At 48.3% G+C, this 26,966-nt stretch overlaps 2 protein-coding genes across 2 annotated transcripts; both read left to right on the top strand.

Moving 5' to 3' along the window:
• Positions 1 to 3: 3 nt before the first annotated feature.
• On the top strand, positions 4 to 5,785 carry MRPL12 (mitochondrial ribosomal protein L12). Its single transcript, XM_081899937.1, has 5 exons — positions 4 to 160; positions 1,640 to 1,826; positions 2,023 to 2,097; positions 4,279 to 4,416; positions 5,386 to 5,785. Exons 1-5 carry the CDS (start codon positions 108 to 110, stop codon positions 5,500 to 5,502), a joined length of 570 nt encoding a protein of 189 aa, XP_081756063.1. The 5' UTR covers positions 4 to 107; the 3' UTR covers positions 5,503 to 5,785.
• A 5,550-nt stretch (positions 5,786 to 11,335) lies between these two features.
• On the top strand, positions 11,336 to 25,535 carry SLC25A10 (solute carrier family 25 member 10). The gene is made up of 11 exons (XM_081899875.1): positions 11,336 to 11,835; positions 16,360 to 16,479; positions 17,466 to 17,580; positions 17,669 to 17,717; positions 18,652 to 18,693; positions 19,053 to 19,096; positions 20,387 to 20,457; positions 21,493 to 21,585; positions 22,724 to 22,801; positions 23,083 to 23,139; positions 23,579 to 25,535. The coding sequence occupies exons 1-11, from the start codon at positions 11,602 to 11,604 to the stop codon at positions 23,678 to 23,680; spliced, it is 1,005 nt and encodes a 334-aa protein (XP_081756001.1). The 5' UTR covers positions 11,336 to 11,601; the 3' UTR covers positions 23,681 to 25,535.
• Positions 25,536 to 26,966: the final 1,431 nt, after the last annotated feature.

The raw sequence follows: 26,966 nt of genomic DNA on the forward strand, positions 1-26,966 counted from the left end.
GAAAGAGCGGGCAGAGCGTTCCCTCGGCGTCCTCTGCCGCTCGCACGCCGGAGACAGAGGAGAGCGCCGGTGTGTCTCCGTCCTGCCCGCCTCCTGGAGCTGCCGCCATGGCCATGTTGCCCGCGGGCCGGCTCGGGACCGCTATCCGCCTGCTGCTGCGGTATGCAAGAGGCGGGAGGTGGGCTGGGCGGTTCCTCGGGGCGCCGAGGGGCCCGAAAGAGGTCGAGGTTAGGCGAGTTCACGTGCCAAACTCCCAGCGGAATCCCGCCTCTCCCGCGTGAGGGATGAGGCGCCCACGCGCGCTTACTCCGCCGTGAAATGTTCAAAGCTGCTTCGGGTGCTTCCCGTTTGGTGGTGCCCGCAGCAGCTCTGAAAGGCGGGCCGCCCTCGCTAACCCCAAATCACCATCGAGGGCGCGAAGCTGGTGGTGGCAAGTTTGCCGAAGGCCGACCTGCTGGTTTTTATGGCTGAGGCGAGACTTAAAACCAGAAACGTCCTGCTTCCTGGCTCCTGCTTTTAGTCAGAAGGCTAGGAGTGGGTAGGAGCTTAAAACTGAACGAAGGATGGGGTTCCCAAGGGTCATCTAGTCCAACCCCCTGCAACACCACTGGCCAGTTTCTGCTGGACAACCTAGTGCTATCTCTGCAGGTGTCGTCCCCCCCCCTTGTTCTCAATATCCACTTTCCAGTCACAAACAGCAAGTTTGAGAAATAGTCCGGGTAGAATCGGAAGATAGAAGCTGTGAACTGTCTGGACCGTTTTTGACAAAAAACTGTAGATTAGCTGGCTCTTGATCTGTTCCAAGGTAATTTTTATGTTTATAAATAAGAAGGCACATTTGAGATTACTTAAGCCTTATTAAGATATGAATATACATTCTTGCTTTGTGGAGCAGAGGACTTCCTTTTTGAAAATTAGAGTAGACCATACAAGATTGAAGTCAGTCCACCCTGCACTTCACCTGCTCTGTTGACAACTATCTGCTCTTGAGTTATCCCACTGTGGAGCTCACAGTGCGAAAACAAATTTCTTTATACCTCATGTTGGAAAACACTTCAAGCTTTTAAAAATGCCTTTTAGTAATATGGACATTCTGAAGGAAATCAGCCCTGAGTGCTCACTGAAAGGACAGATCCTGAAGCTGAGGCTCCAATACTTTGGCCACCTCATGAGAAGAGAAGACTCCCTTGAAAAGACCCTGATGTTGGGAAAGATGGAGGGCACAAGGAGAAGGGGACGACAGAGGACGAGATGGTTGGACAGTGTTCCAGAAGCTACCAACATGATTCTGACCAAACTGCGGGAGGCAGTGGAAGACAGGAGTGCCTGGCGTGCTCTGGTCCATGGGGTCACGAAGAGTCGGACACGACTAAACAACAACAATAATATGGACATCTCCTTACATTTGTTTTTAAAATTACACTACAGTTTTGTCGCTGCCAAGAGGTGTTGCTTCTTCCCCTTTTCCACAGCACCTACACCAAACCATGTTTATATCACCCTTTCTTCTCACTTGGTTGGCCTTGCTGTTTCTCCTGAAGCACATCTGTTCTCATTTTTTCGTTCATTTGCTGCTTGCACAGGTCTTTATGTTGTGAACCATAAAGTGCTGACAAACTCTATGTTGATTTTTCTACAGGCAGCATCAGCCACGAGCATGTGCTGTTAGGATGCTGAAGACTACCAGCTCACAGCGAAGTGAAGCCTTGGCAACTCCGCCTCTTGATAATGTTCCCAAGGAGTACTCGCCCAAGATTCAGCAGCTAGTTCAAGACATTGCCAGCCTCACCCTACTGGAGATTTCTGACCTCAATGAACTGCTGAAGGTGCCAATGTTTGCATGGGAAGCAGAGTGATTGCTGTACTAGGGAAAGATGGGGCAGCAGACAGCTCATTGTTGGTCATGTCTTTCTCTTTTTCTGTAACAGTGGGATGGGGTGCTTTGGAATTCCTTCCCCAACTTCTGTGATGCATACGATATATAAGAAGGCTTAATATTTCTCTAACACTCTTTTTCTTCAGAAAACCCTCAAGATCCAAGATATGGGACTCATGCCAATGGCTGGGATGATGCCACCAGCACAAGCAGCAACTCCAGTAAGGGATCATCCTTTTTACTTGCTGTTTATTTGGGCTGAGTAGCAGCTGTAGCTGGGCAAATGTCTGAATGGAAAACTTCAGCAGCCCTACAAATGAGCATTCTGTTGAGAGAGTTGTGTGTGAAGGCACCAAAGTATTATATAACAGGCATGTTGATTGCTTGAGGCTGTTGGACTAAGCATGCAGCCAGCCTGTTAGTTCTGCTGCAGTGTCATGAAAAAGGTTGTTTCAGTGTTGCTAACTCATCAGATGACATTTTCCTGGATGTTACTGGTGTATAACAAACTCAGCAACTGGAGATGGGAATGCAGGGGTGAGAAAAGTTCTCTGCTAATAGGGGTTGTGGTTGTGCTTGGTATCGCAATCATCTTGCCACATTTATTTATTTACATACCCTGTCTTATGAACTCTTAAGAAATAAGATGATCTAAAGAGTAAATAGCACTAATATCAGTGCAGTGGGCCTGCCACTTATGTGAGGTTCAGTTCCAGGGGTCCATGTGTAAAGGCAAAATCATGAGTAGTCTGTCCCTGAAAAAGAGGGTGCCATTGCATCACATATTTTCAGGCCACTGCAACAATTTAAATCTAACACATGATGTGTTGGGCCTGCAATAACCAAGGATAACCCTGTCATTATTGTGGACATCACAAAGACCTGAGCTGCAGGTGATAGGGAAGCCTGGACATGGATGTTAAAACCCTTTACCTAAGATTGGGCAGATAGTTGTAATAACTCTTACTGCAGTTGACATCTCAGGGCTGATACTACATCCAGAATCAAGTTGGGAGCTGTTGGATCAAAACAGGTCTGCTTGAATTATGCACTGAGTTCTTAGTTCTATATTCCTGGTCAGTAGCGTTCACTAGAATTAAATACTCAGTGGTAGATGTTTTGTTGACAGTTGATTTGGCATTAATACGTTGCCCCTTGGCGCCTCACACACGCACAAACAAATCCCACTGCAGCCAACCAAAGTCAGTCAACCACATCCTAGGCCATCCCAGCCTCTCACACCACCAAGGAAACATAACAAGCGAATAGAAAGAGAACCTGTCCAAGTGACGCTGAAACAACCCCCCTCCCCCGCACACATGCTATGTCAAAGAACATGCACTTTACCATCCCACACCCCCTCTCCCATCCCCTCCCTCTTTTCTTCCCACTATAAGTTGCCCCTTGGGGCCACACCTTTCTGTGACCCATCCCCCTTATTAAGATTTTCTAAGTACCATGTCAAGACAGTCTTTATAGTTGCTCTGTTTTGAGATCAACTTCCCATCACAAAAAAATGCAGGGATTTGCGTAAACTGCATGCAAACACTTCCAAAGCTGCCGGCAAGTGCTCCTTAAATGTGAAGATTTCCCCATCCAAGTCTCCTTTCTCAAAGGAGGTTACTTATACAACATTATGATACTTCTCCCTAGTAGCCTTAGATCAGCGTTTGCCAACCTGGTGCCCTCCAGATGTCTTCGACTACAACTGCCATCTGGAGCTGTAGTCCAAAACATCTGGACAGCAGGAGGTTAGTGAAAGTTGCCTTACTGTATTACATTGGTTAAGATCTTGAGCACCAGCTTTTTATTATTGGAAGTGGCCCACCACCTGTTTCCCATTGTGGACAATCAGAAGTTTCTGGTCCATATGCTGGGCCTTTCAAGTCAATAACAATTTGCCTGATATTACTTCCAGTAACTGATTAGATATGCTCATTGGGCCACTTCCAATAATAAAAAGCTGGTGTTCAATTAAGGCAAGGCTTTTGGGCTGACCTACTGTCTCTATTCCTTCATCATTAAAGGAGAACTAGCATAGATGGTGAGATGTTTTAATCTTCTTTCTAGCTTACTGTTGATTTTGATCAACTCTTAAATGTTTTAACTACTTGCTTCTAACTTTTCATTGATGGTTTTCATTTCTTGTAAACCGCATAACAGTTTTGTTGCAGTCAAGTGCTATATACATTATGGTTAAATAAAAATAAAGATTCAGCAATGGTCTTGCAGCCCAACACAAGAATTTAGGGGAAATAATGAAGGAGTAGCTGGTGCAAGTTTTGTTAGATCTTCCCTCTGTATTTGGTACTTTGGTACTACCATTGGCTAATGAAACTTCAGGGGTGTGAGGGTCAGGCTCCTGTTGCCAATTGTGAGTGGGCTTTTATCTTTTTTGCTAGGAAGCTGAAGAGGATTTTGTCCCCAAGAAGCCGGAGAAGATAAATTTTACAGTCAAGTTGACTGAATTGAATGCTGCAGATAAGGTGAAACTTATCAAGGAGGTGAAGAATTGTATGCAAGGCTTAAACCTTGTCCAGGTAAGCAGATGGTGCTCAAGGCTGACTTAACAGGTGAATGTGCTAAAGGCTTGAGGGAGGCAAGTTTCCTTTTACTTGTGCCATACAGAACTTAATTATCAAGTAGCCCCATCTACTTGGGCTACTTTTGTGCATTTAATGGTGGTGCAAGTACCTCCTTGCTCTCTGCCTCTTGTCTGATATATCCACAAGAGGTCTGCAGTCAGTACTTAGGGCAAATGCACATTTTGCTTGACCTGTACTTTGATTGTATTGTGTACCAATTTATTCCCCTGGGTCTGGGAGCTTTTCTTTTTCTGTGGCTGTGCCTTCTGAAAATCTGCTCCTACCTGCTGAATTAAAGCTCTGTTAAGCAAAATTTCTCTTTGGATTTTCTGCGCATCAAAAAAGATCTGAGTCAGGGGGAAAGATCGAATTTTCACAAGGCACAGTCACAGAACAATGAGAAAAGCCCATGGACCTTTAAGCAGTACATGGTAATCAGGGGAAATTAATCAGTACACAATACAGGTCAGGTGAAGAGTGGATGAGCCCTTGGTCATACCACTTGGGGGCAGCAAATTACAAAGAGATGAGCTGCCAAAGTAATGTTCACATGAGGAAAGTGAGGAGCTAATGCAGAGTTAGTGGAAGCGAATTTGCATCCTTTGAGATAGTACCAGCTAGTGTGGCAAGTCCCTTGCGAATCATGATGCTCCAAAGAGGATTCTTCTAAGCATTTGGACTCTGGTCAGAAATGGCTTACTGTTTCTTGCCAGGAACTTGGCCAGCTGAAAATTAATACTGCCGCTTCAGCCTAGGAAACGCTTCTGCTTGGCTCATCTTCTAGGCTGCGTGATCTGCCAAGTGGGGAGATAGGGGCGAAGTCACAGAGGGTCCCATACTAGTGGGAGCAGGCAGCAGCAGCTTCTTGGGTTCAGCGTTATCCCTTTCCGTGGCTAACTGGAGTGGCTCTCTTATCTCTTGCAGGCGAAAAAGTTGGTAGAGTCTCTTCCTCAAGAGATCAAGGCACACGTCTCTAAAGAGGAAGCAGAGAAAATCAAAGCTGCTCTGGAGGCAGCAGGAGGGACTGTCGTTCTGGAGTAACGGTTGGCATCGGCAGCCAAAGGACTAAAGCAGAGCAGGGGAAAGTCCTGCGCTCTGTCACCCACCTGAAGCTTTTATTTGCCTGCTGACTGGTGGTGGTGGGGTGCTGTGCAGTTCCATGAAGCTGTGCCCCGCCTTGTTTTCTCTGCAATGTGGTTGTCCACTGAGATGGCCCAGTGTGGGATGAATGTCTTCGGCACAATGGGGGTCTGTTGTTTGTACCAACACTGCAAGGAACTGAATCTATAAAGAATATACACGGGGGCAAATGCCTTTAGAACAAGTGTTGTGTGAGCAGACTTTCTTGCATACCAGTGTCCCTCCTCACCTGGAAGGGCTCCCTGGTTTGTGCGTTTTTGCACCAGATCCTGCTAGCTGCTCATCTTAGGGTCTCTTGGTGGTATTCAGGGCCACTCTCAGCTGCAGTTTCTGACATGACCCACAATGACAGCCTTCCCAGTTGACTGGGAGGCTGTGGACTCTCCTTCCTTGGAGGTTTTTAAGCAGAGGTTGGATGGCCATCTGTCACGGATGCTTTAGTTGAGATTCCTGCATTGCAGGGGGTTAGGCTAGATGTCCCTCTGAGTCCCTTCAGACTCTTCAGTTCTTTGATACTGTGATGGGAATTGTAGCCCAGGTTGGGGAGAAGCATGGTGATGACTAGCCACTCAACATAGAAGTGGTGTGGTCCAGGGACCTGCCTTGCATTGCAGGCAGCTTTCCCCATCATGAGCTGTTCCTCCCCATGAAAGATATTGAATGTGAAAAAGCCTGATCTCTTTTCTCCTCAGGATATTAACTTAAATTACAGGTTTTTCCGCACCAGGTAATCCTGGGCAGGGACGATGCATTGTGCAGGTCCGCACCATGCACAGATACCCTGAGTAATACTAGTTGCCCTGTTTCTTTCCACCTGCTTTCTGCACCAAGAACCTGAGCTCGTGGGAAAATCTCTCTGGCCATCTTCCAGAACTCCTGGCTGTTCTGTTACAAGTGGATCAGTTTTACACTCCTTCCCTCAACCCCCTCGGATGTGATTTATAGGCAACTCGGCTTTTCTTACTGCTGGGCCCTTGCTGGCTTGTAGCTTCACCAAATGAAAATTGGGCAGCTAAATCTATCCAAACAGGAGCTCCTGTTTCAAGGGATGAGGGGAGTCAGTGCTTGGAAGAGACCGTTCTTGGAAGGAGTGGAGCACAAAGGGAAGGGCCTCTGGGACACAGTGAACCTCTTTCAGCCTGTTCCATGTTCTCTTCATAAATGACAGTGTGTTCCTTTTCGCTACACCGTTTTGAAGTGGCCAGAATTGATCTTCTCAGTTGGTTTTAGATAAGGCACCCAGTGAAACAAGCTGGGTTATTAGTCCAAAGGCCATATTGTCACACCTTTCACCTTGACTTGTTCCTGAGTTATATTTGGTATGGAAAGTAATGCCGTATTTGACCACTTTTGCTTTCTTGCCTTCCTCAGCCTCATAAAAGCTAGTTAGTTCCAAGCAGTCTATCCTGGAAGTGGCCAATTGCATAGGCATTTTGCTAAGAAGCATGGAGTTTGGTTTCTCTTTCTTTCTTGAATGTCTCTTATTAGGCATTTCCCATTAAATCAGTTCACTACAAAGTGCCAAATATTCCCAGTGAAGAACTAGTTTAGGATATTTTTGTCCGATGCATCTCAGCGGTTGTGCACAGAACCTGTGCTATGATGTAGTCCTCTGTGGATACAGCTATGCCCTCTTGCAAGAAATTCCACATACTAGGAAGCCCTGATTACTTTCTGCGGTCACATACATCACTTATAGGAGGCCATGAGAGTGGAGGGAGGCAGCTGCATCCTTCAAAGTTGGCAGATGTATTAATAGTGGGGAGAAAATATTAAAATGGCTAAAGCACTCCAAATTCCTCCCTCGTAACCATACTGTGTGTCTAAATGCCATTTTGTTTTAAACATAAATGGTTTCCTGCTTCCTGTGTCCAGTGCAGTAAAGAACTCTATTGCATCGCCCTTGTTAGTACATCCATCAAGGTGTGTGCTCTTAAAGCAGTTTGCGGGGAGTGGAGTGGGAAGGGATGCTTTTGAAGAGAAGGTTGAACAATAAACAGTGTCCCTGGCCAGCTCGGAGAAGAGCATGATGCTAACATTCGACTTTCAATCAGCTTTGATTTCTGGGTTTTTTGTTTTTTAAATGCAACAAATAATACAAAATGAAGGAAATGTTTAGAAACATTTATTTGACCCTGCCCATGTATTTCCATGCTTTTGCACACTGGGGGCTAGAAACACACAAAATTAAATTTCCACAGTTTTCTACATTGCCTTCAGCTTCAGACATCTCTGAGATGCTGCATAGTGCAATTGTAGTCAGGCACATATTTAGGTGCTCCTTTCTACTAAAGGTGCTGTAGTACCACTGTGGCAGTGGCTGCTATGGCAAGACTACTGTTTACAATCCTAAATACAAGAAGAGTTACAGAAACAAGATCCAGTAGCCTGTGGGTGTTTCACTTGCATCTCTGCCAACTGACACTAGCCGTGCATGGTGGGCACGTCAACCTGCAGCAATGGTACAAATGTCACAGAACACCCCACTCCTGCCCCTCCCACATACAGGTCCTAGCTTCAATCTCTGGGATATCAGAAATACTGGAGAGCCACGGCCAGTCCAAACTAGACCGTACTGAACTGGATGGACTAATGTTCTGACTTCATGTAAGGTGGTTTCATATGTTCTCTCTACATGCAACAGACAAAACTATGAGGTAGCCAGCACTTCCACTGGAAGAAGTCAAGGCCCATCAACAACAAGTACTCCAACGTACAAGCGCTCCCAAGGTTTTTCCTGCAAAGGAACTCAAATCCCCTGCCAGCCCAAACAGCCAGTATTAACAGCATGAAGGAACATCAGCAGCATTCAGGCTACCATTTAGACAAGGAAAGTGGGAGTGCCATTCTGGTTGCCAGAGCCATCTGGATCCATGGCCCAATACATAGCAGAAGGTCCATATATGGAATGTTAGGCCACAGGCTCCCCAAGAGAAGAGGTTGGCTAGGGTAGAGCAGCTGATAACATTCAGATCACAATACAGAATATGTTTGTGTTGGTTTCAAGGTGCAGTGGGAGAAGAGAAGTTTATTGCGAGAGGTGAGGGTAAGTGGATGGGGACAGAGAGTGTGGGCAAATAAACACTGCCAGGAAGCTTTCAAGAGGCAGGTCAACAAACTATAGTAGCTCAGGGAAAGTGTAAAGCAATGAGAAAAATGTTGACCCTCATCTCAGGCAAAGCCAGTAAATTTGATCCTCATCTCAGGCAAAGCCAGTGACCACAGGACTGGAAGAAAAGTGGCAGGATCTGATCCAAAGAGCTCTATAACTGGACCTGTGACTCCTTGTCTCCCAGAGGCCTGGCCCACTGCATGCCTTTTTCCTACTCAACATGAACCCAGAAATCTAGGTCAGGGGTACCCAAAGTTGGACTACAACAACCATCATCCTTGGCCATGAGAGCACTACATTAGCCACTCCTGTTCTAGGTAAAGCCATTGCTCACTGCACCAGCATAGGATTAGCACATGAACCGGCCTGGATCCCAGCTATCACACTCCTAGCTGAGAAGATGAGAAACCAGCAGACTCTTAGGACAATGCAGTGTGGTGCTCTGTCAGATCACATACATAATTCAAGGGCTAATGGTCTCACTCTGACAACTGTGGGCCCCCACAAAGCCTACAAGTCTGCTTGATTTTGCTAGACTGTTGTATCTTCAGTCTCTGTCGGTGCAAGGGAAATTAGGAACTATATTATTGCTGGCCAGAAAGCACGTAGCTCAGGGATAGGAGGATCATACTGTTTGCGCTTTGATGTGTTAAGAAAGTGAACACTGATAGAGAGCAGATTTCGAGCTAGAGCTGGCGCTGGTACAACAGTGCTTTGATAATTCAGGTGTTGGCTCAAGGTAAATAATATTTTGTCAGAGAACACTTTGGTGCTAGTTAAGAATTATATGTTATAAAAATTATTAATCAATTCCCACCCTTCACCCTGAGGTCCAAATTATAAGGTCCACCATTTCCTGTTTTGGACAAGTGTGACTCACCAAGAATGGCAGTTCAGCCTAACAGTGGAGTTTGATCTCTTTGCTATCCTGGAGTTAGAGACAAGATGCCTATAATAAACACATGCCTGCTTGGGAATGTGGTGGATTGTTTTTTTCCCCTGAAGGGAGCAAATCTCTAGGATCCTATTGATTTTTGAGGACCAGTTTATGCGCACGTGCAAGCCACTTGATAGCTTGCAGCCAAGAGTGGAAACAGATTATGCTTGTGGGCTGAATGATGCTGGCCTGTGCCTTCAACAGTTCTTATCTAGTGCCATCATATTAGTGAATATTTCTGCTCCATATGATGAGGATACCCAGTGTGATGGTTGCCCTTCACTGTGTATAGAATTTGCCAAGGGGATGCCATCTTCTGTGGCATTCAGCTCCCTGCAATCCTAAATGTCAATAAACACAGTAGGATTGCATCTGAGTAAATATCCATAGACCTGGCCTATGAATACAAGGACTGTTGCCAATGAAAGATAGTGTGATTGAGGCGATATGACACGGCTTTGAGATGCGGGGTTAATACTGTAAACAGGTTTTTCAGATATTGCAAACAGTCACTGCCAACAGTTTTTTCTTCACAAACATTCCCTGGAAAGGGTAAGTTCTTAAATGAGGGGGCAGGAGACATAAGGGCATAAGGGTATTTTGATGCCAGTCATGTCTGTTACAAGGCTGCAGAAATATCCACCTGCACAAGGAACACACACTTTCACAATAAACATTTCTCTCAGCACTCCGAAAGTCATATGTAGAACAAGAAACTACAATGGCGTTATGTACAATAAGTGTTTGGCTGATGTAACGCAAGAACAAATCCAGGTTTGCTGCCAAATATACACTTGACAGGGAGTCGTTGTTGCCAGCTAGTGCACTCTTCTCCTTTTGCAATTGTGTTTGACCTATCTATTTGTTGTTGTTTAGTCATGTCCAACACTTCATGACCCCATGGACCAGAGCACGCCAGGCACTCCTGTCTTCCACTGCCTCCTGCAGTTTGGTCAGACTCATGTTCGTAGCTTTGAGAACACTGTCCAACCATCTTGTCCTCTGTCGTCCCCTTCTCCTTGTGCCCTCCATCTTTCCCAGCATCAGGGTCTTTTCCAGGGAGTCTTCTCTTCTCATGAGGCGGCCAAAGTTTTGGAGCCTCAGCTTCAGGATCTGTCCTTCCAGTGAGCACTCAGGGCTGATTTCCTTCAGAATGGATCGGTTTGATCTTCTTGCAGTCCATGGGACTCTCAAGAGTCTCCTCCAGCACCATAATTCAAAAGCATCAATTCTTCGGCGATCAGCCTTCTTTATGCTCCAGCTCTCACTTCCATACATCACTACTGGGAAAACCATAGCTTTAACTATACCGACCTTTGTCGGCAAGGCGATCTCTGCTTTTTAAGATGCTGTATAGGTTTGTCATTGCTTTTCTCCCAAGAAGCAGGCATCTTTTAATTTTGTGACTGCTGTCACCATCTGCAGTGATCATGGAACCCAAGAAAGTAAAATCTCTCACTACCTCCATTTCTTCCCCTTCTATTTGCCAGGAGGCGATGGGACCAGTTTTTTTGTTTTTTGTTTGATGTTGAGCTTCAGACCATATTTCGCGCTCTCCTCTTTCACCCTCATTAAAAGGTTCTTTAATTCCTCCTCCCTATCTATACTGTACCACAAAACCCAAAAAAGGAGTGGGCGGGGGGGGGGGGGCGAGGAACTGTGTGTGAATTTTCAACGAAGCAGTCAGCAGCAGCTTGGCTGCTCGATTTAAACAGAGCCGGGATTTCCTTCCAGATTAGCCATGATCTTGGCGGGCAGCGGAGATCAGCGGCGCCCGACGCTGCAGAATCCGTCGTCGAAAAGTGATTGTCCAGAAGCCGGAATGCGCGGGGGCGGACAAAGACGGGGGCTCCGCCTGAGCGGAGGAAGGCTGCGTACCCTCTCCCGGTTACTCTCCCTCCCCGGTACACCCAGCCGGGCCTCCGCGTTGCTCTTTTAAGGCGTCCCTCCCATGGCGGGCGTTGCCCCTTTAAGACCTCGTCGGTTCAGCGCAGGGAGCGGCGGCGGTGAGCAGGAGGAGGCGGCGGCCGGGCTTCCCGGGTCCGTGCAGCGGGGAGGTGAGGAGCAGCAGCAGCCACGCAGAGCCGGCGGCGCGATGGTGGAGAAACGTGTGTCCCGCTGGTACTTCGGAGGCCTGGCCTCGTGCGGGGCAGCCTGCTGCACCCACCCGCTAGACCTGCTCAAGGTGCGTCTTTGCGTTAGAGAAACCCGCCAGGAAGGAAGACGGGGCACCCCTTTCCCCGGCGACGGATGGGGGGACCTGGCCCCTAAAATCCCTCTCCGGCCCTCTGCCTCCCGTCTTCCCCCTGGGCTCCCCTGCGCTGATCTTTGCTGGCCCCATCCCTGCTAGTTGTCTCTCGCCGCCCCCTCCGCTTCAATATTGCCGCGTGTTTCCTTTGCAGCTTGGGAATTCCTTGCGCCGCTTCCTTCCCCCGCTTGGCTGCAGGCAAAGGTGGCTCAACAGCAAAGTGCTCTAAGGAGAGGTTCTTCACCTCTAACCTACCATTTACGTCTAAGGCAGCGCGAGCGACGGCAAGGCGAGGAGACAGACACTTCCTTAGCCCTCCCCCACTCTGGGTTGGAGACTATAGGGGGTTGACAGTGGTGTGGCATTTCCCTTTTCTCTCCCCCCCCCCCCATGATTTCTATCTGCCATTTTGGCTCCGTTGATAACTAGGAAGTTGGAACTGCCTGGGCACCACCACCGTGGTGCACAGATGTACCCCATTTCCCAGGCAAGAGACGTGGCCTGCGGTTGGTATTCTGGCCCTGGCTGGCACCCCTTGGTGTCTCGTTTCCTGGGCACAGCAGACTGGCATCTGCTGCCGCTGTATGCCCTGTAGTGGCTCCCTCTGGCCAGACGGTTGGCTGCCTTCCAGGAAGCAGTGCCTAAGGAGCTAACTGAAGGCAACAGTCTTGAGTCTGTTCAGATTGATTGATTGATTAAATTTGTATTCATCTGAAGATCACAGAGCAAGTTCGAAACATAAAAATACAAAAACGAGAACAGACACCTCCCCCTCATTTCCAGTTCATTCTATGTAAGGTAAAGGTAAGGGACCCCTGGACAGTTAACTCCATTATGTGTAGTATAATTTGACCAGCTAGCATTCTCCACTACGAATTAGAGAGCACAGATCAAGGCATAATTATCATCACAGTAGTTGGGCCCCTGCTCTGTTAAATATTACTGTAGTGTACTTGTAAAACAGGTATAGCCTGTCTGGTTTCTAGCTTCTACTGTGTGTCAAGTGATACAGAATTTGCACAGCGTTTTCTTGGTTTGAGAGACTGAGGCCTAATTGTATTGGTTAGGAAGTGAGGACTTCCAAGATAACAGCTTGAATTCAGGGGCAGTATCTCCTGGTATGAATGGAGGCCTGCAAAAAACAAAGAGGCCCCATTCAGCCACGATTCTGCACTTCTGGCATTGTGCAGACCCCTCACAAGTGGCCAGATACCGTAGTTTCTGCCTTGAAAGGCAAGCACACAGAGGGAAAGTGGCATGTCCAAGGTCAGCGGGGCCATTAAGAGTTTTTCTTAATGATCTCTGGCATGCAGCCCTGATCAGCAGATGCAGTGTTTTCCTGTACTCTGTTGAATGGGTACAGATAAATTATTTTCTTTTGCCTTGTAATCTTTATTGCTGTTATTTCTCAGATACATTAGTCGTCATAGTGGGCGCTCTTAAGTTTTTTTGTTTTCTGTTTTAAAAACAGAATCCAAGGTTCCTCAAATGTACGCGAAACACATTCGTCCTTGACATGGGGCAATCCAATCAGAAAGGAAGAAAGAGGGAGGCCAAAACATGGGGAAGAATTCAAATGTCGCAGTAAAACAAACATTCTGGCAAGGCAAGCATTTCTGTTTGCTCAAGGGAGCAGTCCTCCCTTTCCTCCCCCATGTGCTGTTCTAAGGGTTCTCCTGATTTTCCCCACAAGCCAATTTGGGAAATGTGGGGTGAAGAGAGGGGAAGAAAGCGCCATTGCACTAGTAGCAGTCCTCATGTGGGCTTTTTTGAGCTGTGCCAGTTAGTCAAATCTGTCCTATAATCCAGGAAGAGACCAGTGTCAACAGGCCTCTCCTGGCTGCTGTCTAGAGCTCCACACAGAAGCCTGCTTGGGATTTTAATGATAACTTTTCTAAGCCCTTTTATTACCCAACTGCCCTGCATTTATTTTTTGTGTACCTAGACAAGAGACCTGCCAACTGCCTTTCTCTGTCTAGGGCCTATTTCTCAGGGGTATCTGTCAGGGGCCACACATTGGTGATAAGTGAGGCTACATCCTGTTTCCACCTTTCTTTCTGCCTGGCCCGGCCCCTTCCCCTTTCCCCATCCCTTTGTCACCTGCATGAACTTAGGCCAGAAGATGCATGCAGTCCTAGGGGCATAAGGTTGCCCACTCCAGCAAAAGTGGTCTCTGAGGTGTTACTCATCATGGCACCAAGGTGTCCCCAGCTTTGGTCCTTGCTCTTCAAAGTCAAATGTCAAAGGCTGCATACACAACATACATCTGAAACACACTCACACACCTTAGAGAATCCTGGGAACCCTGGTTTACTCCCTTGCAGACCTACAGTTCTCAGCACCCTTATCAAACTGCAATTCCCAGTATTCTGTGGGGGTGGGAATGTATGGTGTGTACATGGCCCAAGTCTGCCCCACAGGCTGCTTTAAAGCTGACAGAAAGGGGATGGACTTGTCAAACTCAATAAACTTGAAAGATAGCTTTCTTAGGAGGGGAGTTTATGGGGCTACGAAGTTTTTCTGCCCAGCCACTGACAAGTTACCAGGCAAGGCCTGTTCTGAGATCCTCACCCACTCCACCCGCCTCTCCCTGAGCATTCTGCATACTTAGCCCTGGTCCCTAATGGGGTGGGAACATTCTTTTCCCTTGTTATGGTCTGGCAGGGGCACACTAATGCCAGCATGAAGCTGCTAACCCTGGAGATTCCTGCAGATTTGAGCCTCCATCGTTTGCTTTCCCTGTGTCACTGCTGGGCCTGCCAGCTGCTTGATGAGCACATTCCAGCTTCATCCTTCACAATGGGATCTTTGAGCTGCCACTGGCTGCCTGGGAACACTGCCCATCTGAGCTGCTGTCCACCGCTTCACTGCCCTCTCCTGGCTGCTGGTACTTCTGCAGCCTCAGCTGATGTGTGTTTCCACCGGGGGCTGCTTCAGTCCACTTGCTTCTTAAAAGGGTGGGTCTTACCAAAAATGGCGAAGCTGTGGGTCTTGTTGTTGTTGAACTCTAACCCTGCTCCTAGAAGGCTCTTGGATTGATTGATTGCTTTTATTTAAATTAAATTTATTTAAATTTATATATTTATATAAAATATATTTTATTTTATTTATTGCTTTTCTCCCAAAAACTCAAGTACATGGTTTCTGCTCATTTAATCCCCAGGACAACCCTGTGAGGTAGTGCCTGGCTTTGTGGCCAAGTGAGGATTTGAACCTCGGTCTCCCAGCTGTTAATCCGACACTCTAACAAATATAAAATCACTGTAGAGTTGGAAGGGGCCACAAGAGTCACCTCGTCCAATCCCTTCCAATGCAGGGATATTTCGCCCAATGTGAGGCTAGAACCCACAACCCAGAGAGATTAAGAGTCCCATGCTCTACCAACTGAGCTATCCCCAGCTGCCTATGAGACACTGGTACATTTGCGTTCAAGAACTGCTGGTCAGATAATTGCTTGGACTCCTTATTCCTTACAGTAATATCATTCAGGATGGGAGAAGGCCAGTGTTGAGAAGTGCAAGTGTTTTGTACTATTTCATTTCTGGGTCCAGTTCAGAACTTGTGTAGGCTATATTCTCTTGTTGCTTGAATTGACCTCTCCCCTTCTTCAGGATAAGGGCTGGTTGGCCAATGGCCCTGCCAAGGTTTTTTTGATTTTTATCAACGTGGCAGCCTTTTACCTAAATTCTCTCTGAGTTGGCTGTACAGTACTATAAACACGAGCTGCTCCACTGCGAGGTCAGGGTGCTTGCAGGTGGGATGTTGACCTGCATTTCTAAACTACAGAAGCAGATGGGTCCGCATTTGTCTGTGGATGCAGGCAGCAGACTGTTCAGGGGAGCCCCTTGCCAGGGCTGGAACAAGTGCCTCGCAGCTGTGATTGCAAAAACATCCAAAATTAATAGCACCCATTAGGTTATGGGGTGAAGAATGCAGGAATCTTCTTACAGCTCACCGGGGGGGGGGGGTAATATCTGGGAGGAATTGGGGGAGATAGCTGGGAGGTAAGACTTGTCTTTCTGGAAGGAGTGGGTTTTGTTGGGTAAGCCACATGTCCCGATGGAGGGGAAAGGGTTTTGTAAAAGCAAGGAAACCAGAAGTCAGGAATCCTTTTCAAATTTTACGGGGGAGAGTGGAGCAGGATAGCAAAATATAAATTCTTGTGCAAAGGGATTGTCTCTAGGGGGTAAACATCAGTCATGGCTTTAAAAATAGAATCTCTCCTTAAACTCTGGTGGGCAGTATTCTTGGAGTAGAAGATTCAAAGTGGATGTTTACAATGAATTCCTGAGATCTTGTTGACGTGGAGTTGCAGTTTCATTTGTTTGTTCTATCAGAGGTGCATGGACCATGGCTGCTTAATCTTTTCCTTGCCCTGGCCCCCCTGGAATATCCCTCGGAGAACGAAGAGCCTGGCAAATCCAGCCTGACCTGTTTGCTACCTGCTTTCCTTGCCTCTAGGTCCACCTGCAAACCCAGCAGGAAGTGAAGATGCGCATGACGGGCATGGCCTTGCGTGTGATTCGCAACGATGGCTTCCTGGCCCTCTACAGTGGGCTTAGTGCCTCCCTCTGCCGGCAGGTGAGTTGTTGGGCCGCTGCAACAATTGCTTTACCCCGATCTGTTCAGTCCTGCTCCTTTCGTCTGGCTTCCCATGCCAGCTTTTTGGTTCCGTCACGCTACCTGTGAGAGTTCTGCAGCTTCTTCCAGCACCCTTCAAAGCATATTCCACAGATGTAACACTGAGACTCTGTTTGGCTTCACGGACAGAGCTTTGTAAATTAGGTCGACTTGCAGTCTCTGAAACTGAGAGGCCATTTGGTCACAGTTAACGGCAAAAATCCCGCAGAATATTGTCAATAGTAGAATATAAGGATCCAATAGCCCCTGCCATCTGAGAAGGTCAAGCAGGTTTTTAGACTAGGAATTTTTGAAATGAGGCATGTGCTTCTAAGCTATGTCCTCCCCAAGACTTTGATGAGTCAGGCATCTTGTGCCGATGAGGAGAAGCTGAGAAAAGCGACAGCTTCTTGAGTTGTATCCTTCTTCCCTTTTAATATCTTGCTTATTAGCAGCACACCGACAGTCACAATGGCTCCCTCCACTCCTGGCACACTGTTGCTTCTCCCACCACTCTGCAAGGGAATTCTCAATCCTTGCAAACGGCTCTGTAATAAGGTTACATTGATTTCTGCAGCCACCATAAGCCCTGCTTGAATATCATTCTGCTTGCAGAATCTATGATTCCTGAATAGTTGGGTGTTAGGGTTGGCCTCTGCTATGGCAAGCAGGGTTCGGGGAAGAAGAGGGCTTCACTTGGGGTCGCACCTCTTGCATATATACCGGGTGGTGCCTGTTGATTGGCGAAAAGGACACTGCTGCCATGGCTCTTAAGGGCACAAGCGCCATAATGCAAAGGCTGTGGCCATGCCAGCGCAGGGGCTGCACCATTGCCAAGCTGATGCCATGGCTGAACGGTGATTCTGCTGAGCGATTGCCCTGTGCTGGGCAGGACCAGGGCCTGAGAGCGTGCTGCCAACCTGCTCTGACTCTTTCTGCTTCTCCAGATGACGTACTCCCTCACCCGCTTTGCCATCTATGAGACTGTGCGGGACCACTTGAGCCAGGGTGCCCAGGGGCCAATGCCCTTCTACCAGAAGGTGCTGCTAGGTGCAGTAGGAGGTGAGCTGGGGCTTGGCAAGCGCAGGATGACGGGCCACGCCAGTGCAGGCTGCACAGTCCCCTTTCACCTGCTGTTCTCTGGTTGCAGGTTTCACCGGTGGGTTCGTGGGGACCCCAGCGGACATGGTGAATGTCAGGTCAGTGGTCTCCTTCCCCATTCCCTATGGCTATGCTTCAACCTTGCCCAGTTCAGCTCCCCCTGACCTGTTCACGTGACTCTTCACACCCCTACTGAACTCGGGGACATTCCATGGGGCTGGATAAGCCCACACAAGGACTTTCACCCGTTCAGTGGTGTTTTTCCTCTTCGTGCCCCCTTAAATTGGCTCGGGTGGGCAGGGGGGTTTGGAGAGTCCCTGCAGCAGCATGCGGGGGGAGGAGAGGGCTGATCATTTCACCATCAGAAATGCTTCTGCTGACAGAGAAATCTGCTTAGTGCTAGCTGGATAGCTCAGTGGGTTAGAGCATGGTGCTGAAAATGCCAAGGCTGCAGGTTTGATCCCAGCTGCATATTCCTGTGTTGCAGGGGGCTGGATTAGATTATCCATGGGGTTCCTTCCAACTCGATAATGATGATGATGTACTATTTATACCCCTCCCATCTGGCTGGGTTCACCAAGCAACTCTGGGTGGCTCCCAACAGAATATTAAAAACACCAAACATTAAAAACTTCCCTTCAGATGTCTTCTAAAAGTCAGATAGTTGTTTATTTCCTTGACATCTGATGGGAGGGCATTCCACAGGGTGGGCACCACTACCGAGAAGGCCCTCTACTTGGTTCCCTGTAACCTCACTTCTCGCAGGGAGGGAACCGCCAAAAGGCCCTCGGCGCTGGATCTCAGTGTCTGGGCTGAACGATGGGGTGGAGATGCTCCTTCAGGTATATGATCACAACATTCTGAACAGCTACACAGAATTTAGCCCATTGTCTCTGTGGTTCACCTTGCTCTGGGGCAAACTCAGCATCCTATGGTGGCGGGTGTGTGTGTGTGTGTGTGATTTGGGAAAGGCTTTTGTCTCCCTGCCCTCATGAAAGTGTCTTTAACGCTGTGATGCTTTTCCCTCCACAGGATGCAGAATGACATGAAGCAGCCGGTGCATCTGCGGCGCAAGTGAGTGTCCAGATTGCAGAGGGGGATTGCACAGGAGGTGCACAAGTGCGGGAGAGGCAAATAATAGCATTAAGGAGGCGGACCCTGTGAAAGCCTTTATCCATCCGAAAAGAGTTGTATTGAAGCTGCATGGCCACAGAGGGGCAGCATGGATCCTCAAATTCCAATTGTTTGAAGCTCAAAGACACCTTTCTGAATCATTACAGCACCCCCTGGCGACCAAAGCCCAGGGTTCTATAAGTCCCTACTAGATCTGGAAGAGTCTATAGTTGCAGCCTTCTGTCTGGTGTGGCCAGCAGAAGTGGCAGCTGCAGCAAGATGGGTTTAGGTGTCTAATATGGTCTCTCTTTGCTTTCTAGCTACTCACATGCTCTGGATGGGTTGTATCGGGTGCTTCGTGAAGGTAAGGATTTGGTCAGTGCACAGTGTGACTAGTTTGAGCTTCTGAGAGGCCACAGGGAGCTCACCCTGAATGAAAGAAATTGGCCTTGGGGAGAATCTGCTGCAGCCTCTGCCCCCTTTTCTATACGGAAGTGGGAGCTGTTAGGTTACAGGCCAGTCCCGGTGCCAGGAAGCTGGCAAAACCAGTGCCAGGAGAAGGGGCAACACCATCCAAGGCAAACTACCTGGAAGTAAAGCTGGTGGCAGGATGAGAGCCTGCGAAAGTTGCAGGTACAGCCTTTGTTTAGCGGCTCTTTGGGATCAGTGATGAGAGCCACTTGCAAGCTCCTCTTGAGTCTGGCAGCCGCTGAACGTTTGGAAGGGAGAGGGGTGAGTAAGCTGATGGGAAGTGCAGAGGAATATGGTGACCTGGAGTTCACACGGGTAGAATTCAGAGTTGACCACATACTTGGCTTCTAGAGCGTCACAGAGAACAAGCATATGGGGCCCAGGGAAAAGGGAGAGAGGAGACTAAAAGGGTTGTCCCTTCATGTGTGTTAGAGGGGGGCAATGGGGGGAGAGGGAGATTGGCAAGTGGAGAAAATAAGACCCACCCCTCCTGCCTTTAAAGTCCAGTGGAAGGATGAGGAATGGTAGCTTCCTGCTCCATGTTGCTCTGGAAATTGAGGAGAAAAGGCAAGGAGCAGAGTCTACAAGTCATGCAGCCTTCATTGGTTCAGATCCACTGTGGCTTGCCCCCAGGCAAGTGCTCATAGATTGGCAGCTGGACTGGGTTTCAAAAAGTGAAACTGTGCAAGAGCAGAGAGACCCACTCTGAGCAACTGCCCCGTCCTCTGTCCCTGATTAGTTTGAGCAGTGTTCTCTCTTCCACAGGCATCTAATTGGAGATCTTATCTTCTCTGATGCTTTGATTTCTAACCACAGATTTGTATTTTAATCTTCCAACCACAGATATTTTATTGTGATGGGGCATCAGTATCTCTGCCCTATCAGGGCTTCTGATCGTCTGGCTTTGGCTAAATGAGGAGCTATTTCATAACCTTTTAAAACCAACCTGTGCTAGAATACAGTGAAGTCTTTTATGGATTGGCTCTGCTTTCTAAGCACCTAGTAGATTATAACATCATTCCTGTATCTTTGGGAGCAATAGAGAATATCTATTCCTGTGCAGTGTCTTAGGGGCTGGGAGGCTGTGGTTTCTGAAGAGTTGACGAGCAGAAAAGCACTGCTGTTTGTAGACTGTGCAACCTAGTGTATACCCCCATGCTTTGAATCCCTTTTGTCTTTGCAGAGGGTGTGAAGAAATTGTTTTCGGGAGCTTCAATGGCAGCAAGTCGAGGGGCCCTGGTTACTGTTGGACAGGTAGTGATAAAAAAAAGATCCATAGTTGCTTATGTCTGTGCACCTAAATCCAGCCTACATGTGTGCATATTCAGCTAGGCATATACCCACCACAATGCACACCAAGGCCATATCTATATGCCCACTTTTCACCCCAGGCATGAAATCGATTGACATGTTCTCTAGCCACCTGGGGAGGGAAAATAGGATTTAGTAGAAATCCTGTCCTGTTACTGTCAGATGTAATGGAAGAGACACCCGCTCTGCAGTTGATGCGAGGTAAGATTTCTAGTCCAGGCATAACCTCCCCACAAGAGCCAGTCTTCCCATTGGGAGGCTATAGGAAGCTGCGTTCAGACAGCAGGATGCAGAAGGCAGCATGTATTTGCAAAACCTGTAGACAGCACTAATAGCTTTTGACTCAAAATGTTAAAATGTTTGAAGGCTTCTCTTAGTCTCTGCGCCCAAGGTTAGTTTGTAGGTTCCTTCGTACTGTCTCTCCTGTCTCTGGGGCTGCAAGGGGGTGGGGGTGAGAGGAGAGGTCAGGCTCTGTAGCAATTGCTTTCTCAAGGTGAGAGATTTGTGCAAAAGGGTGTAAAGGCACAAGTGACCCAGTGTAGGCTGGAGAATGAGATCCTATATTTCCCAGTCCACCTGTGTCCTCAGCATATTGGCTTAGGGCTTTTAAAGATGGGTTAGGCCAGGGGTGGGGAACCTGCAGCCCTCCAGATGCTATTGGACTCTCATCACTCCCAGCCAGCAAAGATAATAAGGGTTGGTAGTCTAGAGAGCCCAAGTTCCCCCGGATTAGACCTACAACTTCCTTGTCTCCCTGGCAGTACTGATGAGACAGGAGATTTGTCCGAGAGGGCTGAGGATTAGTCACACTTTTGCCACTTGTCCTCCTGATACACTGGAGGGGCTGGTGTCGCTGTCTTGCCTGATCCCTTGTGGTTCAACAGAGAATGGACACTCCGTTTCAGGGCCAGTCTCTCTGCTTGCTCATGAGTGCTGGAAGATTTGGGGCCAGTCTCACATCTTTCTGCTTCTCTGCAGCTCTCCTGCTATGACCAGGCTAAGCAGTTGGTTCTTGGGACCGGTTTCCTCTCCGACAATATTCTCACCCATTTCTTGGCCAGCTTTATTGCTGTAAGTGGATACCTGGGTGTGAGTGCAAAGTCAAGGATTTTATTTTGTTTGTGTGTTTGTATTCATTGGGGTTAAAGCCATGATGCTTGTTCCACCTTCTTGGGAGATGGAGGTCCAAAGTCGAAGTCCATGGAGCTACCAAGAATGGATTGTGATGAAGGTCCTAGTCCTTCCCTGCAAAGATAGCATTTCAAACACAGAAAGCTCATCATTTAAAGTTGGATTGTCTGGCAATTGAGCCATAAGAGTTATCTCTTATGTTAACCAGACCTGCACAAGTAGAAATGCTCCAAGATAAACACAATGTTTGACCTGCCTGAGATTGTAAAAATCTGGGGGAGGGTGGTAGGTGGTGAAGTATCTACCATACTTGACTGGGGCTTGTTTTGGGCTTGGTGGGGACCATACACTGTTTAAGCCTGTTCTAGGCTCAGGACTGCTTTGTAGCTCGTTTGTAAAGCTGTTACATTACTGAGCATCTGCTTGGACCCAGTAGTTAGTCTGTTGGGTGCTGTTTGGAATGAATAAGACCATGAGCCTCTGGATTGAGGACTAATGGAGAGAGCAAGGTTTGACAAAGGGGAAAAGGTAAAAGGGAAGGTAGGGCTAATAGCAGGCACTGCAGTGTAGAAGAGGCTGTTGTGATTCTGAAACGGTTTTGCCCAAGAAGTTGGTTTTATAGAAGGCTTTGAAAGGTTGGTGAGAAAGAGAATTAGCTGGATAAAGGGATGGCGTTCTTTAAGGTCTGGGGCACTATGAAGGAGGCGCTTCAGGGAACTATATATTCCAGTGCAGATCATGCAAGATGATTTTGTGGCCTCTACCCATTTATTCTGCTCCATGGCTTAAAAACACAGCACATGCCACGCACTAATTTTAGGTAACTGTTTGGTAAACCAGTGGTCTGTAACTAGAGAGAAATGCCTTGCCACTCCCCTGCTTCATCACTGGATTTCTACTCTTAACACAGCGATGGGGTGAGATATCGCCCCTTCCTCCAACTACCACTTAGCAGTATGTCAGTTGATAACTAGCTTATCAAGTGGGCATGCTTCTAGTGACATTCACGCCATGCCCTGTAACACAGGATTTCAAAAAGGCTCTGCTGCCATCACACACACACCCCTTTTCATTGCAGGGAGGATGTGCCACATTCCTGTGTCAGCCCTTGGATGTGCTGAAGACACGCCTTATGAACTCCCAGGGGGAGTATCGGGTGAGTGATCTGATCCCTGTCAATGGCTGTCCTGATTCCCAGTCTCTTGATTCATTGGTTGCTTGAACTAAGCATCATCCTACAGATATCACTGGCCTTCTGGCCAACTTTCTGTTTTTTCTTTTGCTGCTGCTTGGTGCCATGCCCCTGAGCATCATTCTGGCTGCTGCAGCGCTTCATCAGTTTGTGACTGGCAGAGATTGAGCCTTGTAAGGAGAGGAATGGGATCTGTACAGGGGGCTGCCTGGGCATGGGCTGACTTCTTTCTCATTCTCTCTCAGGGTGTCGTGCACTGTGCAATGGAGACAGCCAAGCTTGGGCCACTGGCATTTTATAAGGTAATGCAGATGCAGCAGAAGCATCGATGGGTGATTGCACCAAGTAGACCAGGCACGCAATGCAGACAGCACAACTCCTAGCCCTTCCTAGTCCTGCATTCCTGCCCTTTTGGTCCCCAGCCACTGTGCTTCTCCAGTTTGCCTCCCTATTCCCAAGATGGCTCCACTGCCTCCATTGCATCCCTTCCCCTGCTCAAGTGCTACAGCTGCATGCCAGGCTACCTGGCCTTTAGGTGATGCCAGGTGAGTGAAAAAGCCTCATATGACTCCAGATACTGGAGTAGACACACGGGATCAAAATCTGGGCTTCTCTCCACTGGGACCCTTTGCCAGCTGCCCCTTTTTCAAGCCCCACCTTCCCTCCTTGGTCTAGCTGTGCAGCTTGCGGCCACGATTCCAGGATTGACAGAAGCTGACCATAACCAATTTCCTCTTCTAGGGCCTTGTTCCTGCTGGCGTCCGCTTGGTCCCTCATACGGTGCTCACCTTTGTTTTCCTGGAGCAGCTGCGCAAATATTTTGGGATCAAAGTGTTGGCCTGAGGGAGAAGAGGGCCTGCCTTAGTCAGAGGCATAAACCTGGAGGACCGGGGGCGGGGAGGGCTTGGACACTATGACCCCCACAGTGCCCGGGTATCACACAATATTCCTTTGCCAAGGTGAGGCATTATTAACAGTGCCCTTTTTAGCGCTGCGGCACCAGCTGAACTCTCGCAGATTGCCCCCTTTCAGTGCCTGACAGTTTCTCACAGCTGCTAGCCAACCCTTTGGCATTGCTTGGTGCCTGATGGTGTGACAGACAGCCAATCAGAACTCTCTCCTTTAGTGCCCAGTAGCAGTGAGCGGCCAACCTCTTCCCACAATGCCTTTCTCCTATGCCCAGCAGTTCACTGGAGCCTCCATTCCTTGCCGTTAGCAGCAGCACCACAATACTGTCTGCCGTGCAGTAGTAACCCTGCTGGCCCCACAGCATCTCCTCTCAACGCCCAACAGCCCCACGAATGCCCTTGTCTTGCCCGTCGGCATTGCAACATTTCCTACCACTTACTACAGGAGCTCTGCAAGACTGAAGTTGCTCCTGCGCTGTGCCATGGGCAGTAACTTGCCTCTTCTGCAATACCACCATATTTCTCTGTCCTCTCAGTTTCCTTCGTTGTTTCTTTGGGGAGGGAATTGGGTGCCACGGCCTCCCAGCTCCCAGTCACCTTGCCATGCTGAGCACTGCTTTCTCCCCTGCTCTTCTGGAGCAGACGTGCATCTCCATGCGGGGAGGTAGAAACTTAATAATAATAAGGTTCTCTGTCCATTTTTAAAGGTTTACGAGTGAACTGGAGAGGGGTTCTATTAGTTAATGGGGGCTGTCGATAGCAATACACATGGCAGGCACCTTTTCCTTCTTACCCTTCAGCGTCCCATATTTTTAAATGTTTCTACGAACACAAGGTTTCCCTCACTGCGTCCGGCCTCCTCCCTTTATCCTACCTCAGTCTCTTCTTAACCCTCAGGTCTGCTGTATGAGGCACAGATGGCCCCTTGTATTTAACTGTGACTGGTAGCATAGGGCAAGCAACACTGCAGTCTACGGCCGGCCTAGCAAGCCTTGCCTCCTTCATTTTGCTTCTCGCTTTAACCTTGTTCAGCCAAAGCCTCCTGAAACCAAAGGGCCTCCTGGGGGAGGGGCACTAATGAGAGCAGAGAATAGATTTCTGAGGTATTCCTCTAACTAGCAAGAGCCAAGTTAGCTCAGCCAGGGGGAGAGGACATTTGAATCCCTTGTGACACCTCCTTCGCTTCTCATGTACCCCAAGTGAGCAGGCCTCTTGGCATATGATGGTGAGGGGGCTGTCGTAAGTTGGCAAGGCCTTCACGGAGGATCTGGGACGGGGAGAACATGGTCCATATTTAGACCCATGGCATGGGCTAAGGTGGCAGGGCAGGGGGAGGCCCTCTGTTTACTAGGTTTACTCTAGAGTAGATGTCACAGATAGACATTGTGTGCCTCTTAAGCTGCCAAACTTTCCCTACTCCCTGCCCGATTTATCCTTTGGCAGTTCCCCTGAGCCTCTTGGCAGCTTTGGAGGGAGCCTAGACGGCTGTGAAATCTTTCCACGTTGCCTTGCTTTTTCTGTGATGTTGTCAAGGCCCTGTTCTGTAGCACTGATTTTTTTTTTTTAAATGCCTCTGGATCTGGCCCACGCCTAATGAAGTGATTGTCGTATCAGCCGTTTGTCCCTTGTTTCTGCTGGCCTTTGTTTTGCCAGCATGTGGTGCCCCCCTCACTGGTAAGCCCCCCCGGGTGTGAAGCGTCATTCCAGAGGGTAATGACTCTGCAGGGTCGAAGAGCCAGAGCAACTAAATCAGCACTTTTGTAATCATGACAATAAAGTAATTGTGAAAAGCAGGTGTTGCTCGTTCCTGAAGCACCAGTCCCTTTCAACGTGTGTCATATGACTTCGGATTTACATCCTCCAAGTTCGCTCTGTTGGGAAAATGACTGAGAAGGCTAAACGGTTTTGTACAGTGCTGTTATTTAAAATGTCCCTCAAATGTGGCGTATTGAACCATTTTTAGTTAACAGTTTCCAGAGAGAGAGAGAGAGAGAGAGACGTATTCTCATTTTCAACAGGTGCCAACCTAGCATGGTTGAGTGAGCAGGGCTAGTCCTTGTCGCAGCAAGTTGCTTCTGTTGCCAGACTTTAAGGAATTTGATGTCCAAATTGTGTAGATCCACTTTCTCCTATGCAGTATCTTGCTGTGGTACAAAGTGCAGCGGGAAGCTACAGGACAAGATTGAGTCCCTTTATTGTATGAGGCAAATGGTATAAACCCACGTAGGGGGGTGGACCAGTGTTAGAGCCTCCGTCTTACATACAGAAGGTCCCAGGTTCAGTCCCTGGAATCAGCAGGATTTTAGTGGGCAGCCCTGTTCTGTCTCAAACAGAGCATGAGGAAGTGGTGTCTCAAACACAGGTGTTGTCCCTACGCTATGGCTGCCAACATTTATCTACCCCATACTGCGTGGCTTGCATGAGAGGTGCGTCTGGACAAGGCGCTAATTGGGCAGTAGAAGAAGGCCAAGGGAATGCAAATCCGTCATCTTAACAAAGCTTAATTAGGTCTGGCAATAACAGCGCTTTGTTCCCAACCCTGCTCTTTGAGCCACATTCCAGTATCCCCAGGTAAGAACAACCTATGGACCTCTTAAGTGGCTGAGGCACATAGCGACAAAAAGACTGGAAGTTGTAATGCTGTGGTAGGCGACAGGTGGTTCTGTGCCATATATTGCGCGGGTGGCGCTGTGGTCTAAGCCACTGAGCCTCTTGAACTTGCCAGCCTAGCAGTTCGAAAGCACACCAGCGCAAGTAGATAAATAGGTACTACTGTGGTAGGAAGGTAAACGACATTTCTGTGTGCCCTGGCTTCTGTCATGGTGTTCAGTTGTGCCAGAAGTGGTTTAGTCATGCTGGCCACATGACCCAGAAAGCTGAAGTGGAGAAACACCAGCTCCCTTGTCCTGAAGCGAGATGAGCACCGCAGCCCATAGTCTCCTTTGATTGGACTTAACCATCCAGAGGTCCTTTACCTTTACTTTTTTACTGCAACTCTCCCATCCTTGACCATTTGTCATGCAGGCTGTGGCAGCTAGGATTTGGGAGTCTAACAACATCTATAGAGCCACAGGTTCTTCACCCCTGGGGATCTGACTTGCACCCCTTTTAAGACACATTAGATCCCTATGTCTTAGTGTGATTCTGGGGGCCAGCAGCTGTTGGTTGGCACTTATCCTCTGTTCCTTTCCCCTATTTATTTAGCCTCTCCAAGTAGGATG

Source organism: Podarcis melisellensis (assembly GCF_964234715.1).
Source record: "Podarcis melisellensis genome assembly, chromosome: 2".
Classification (NCBI taxonomy): domain Eukaryota; kingdom Metazoa; phylum Chordata; class Lepidosauria; order Squamata; family Lacertidae; genus Podarcis; species Podarcis melisellensis.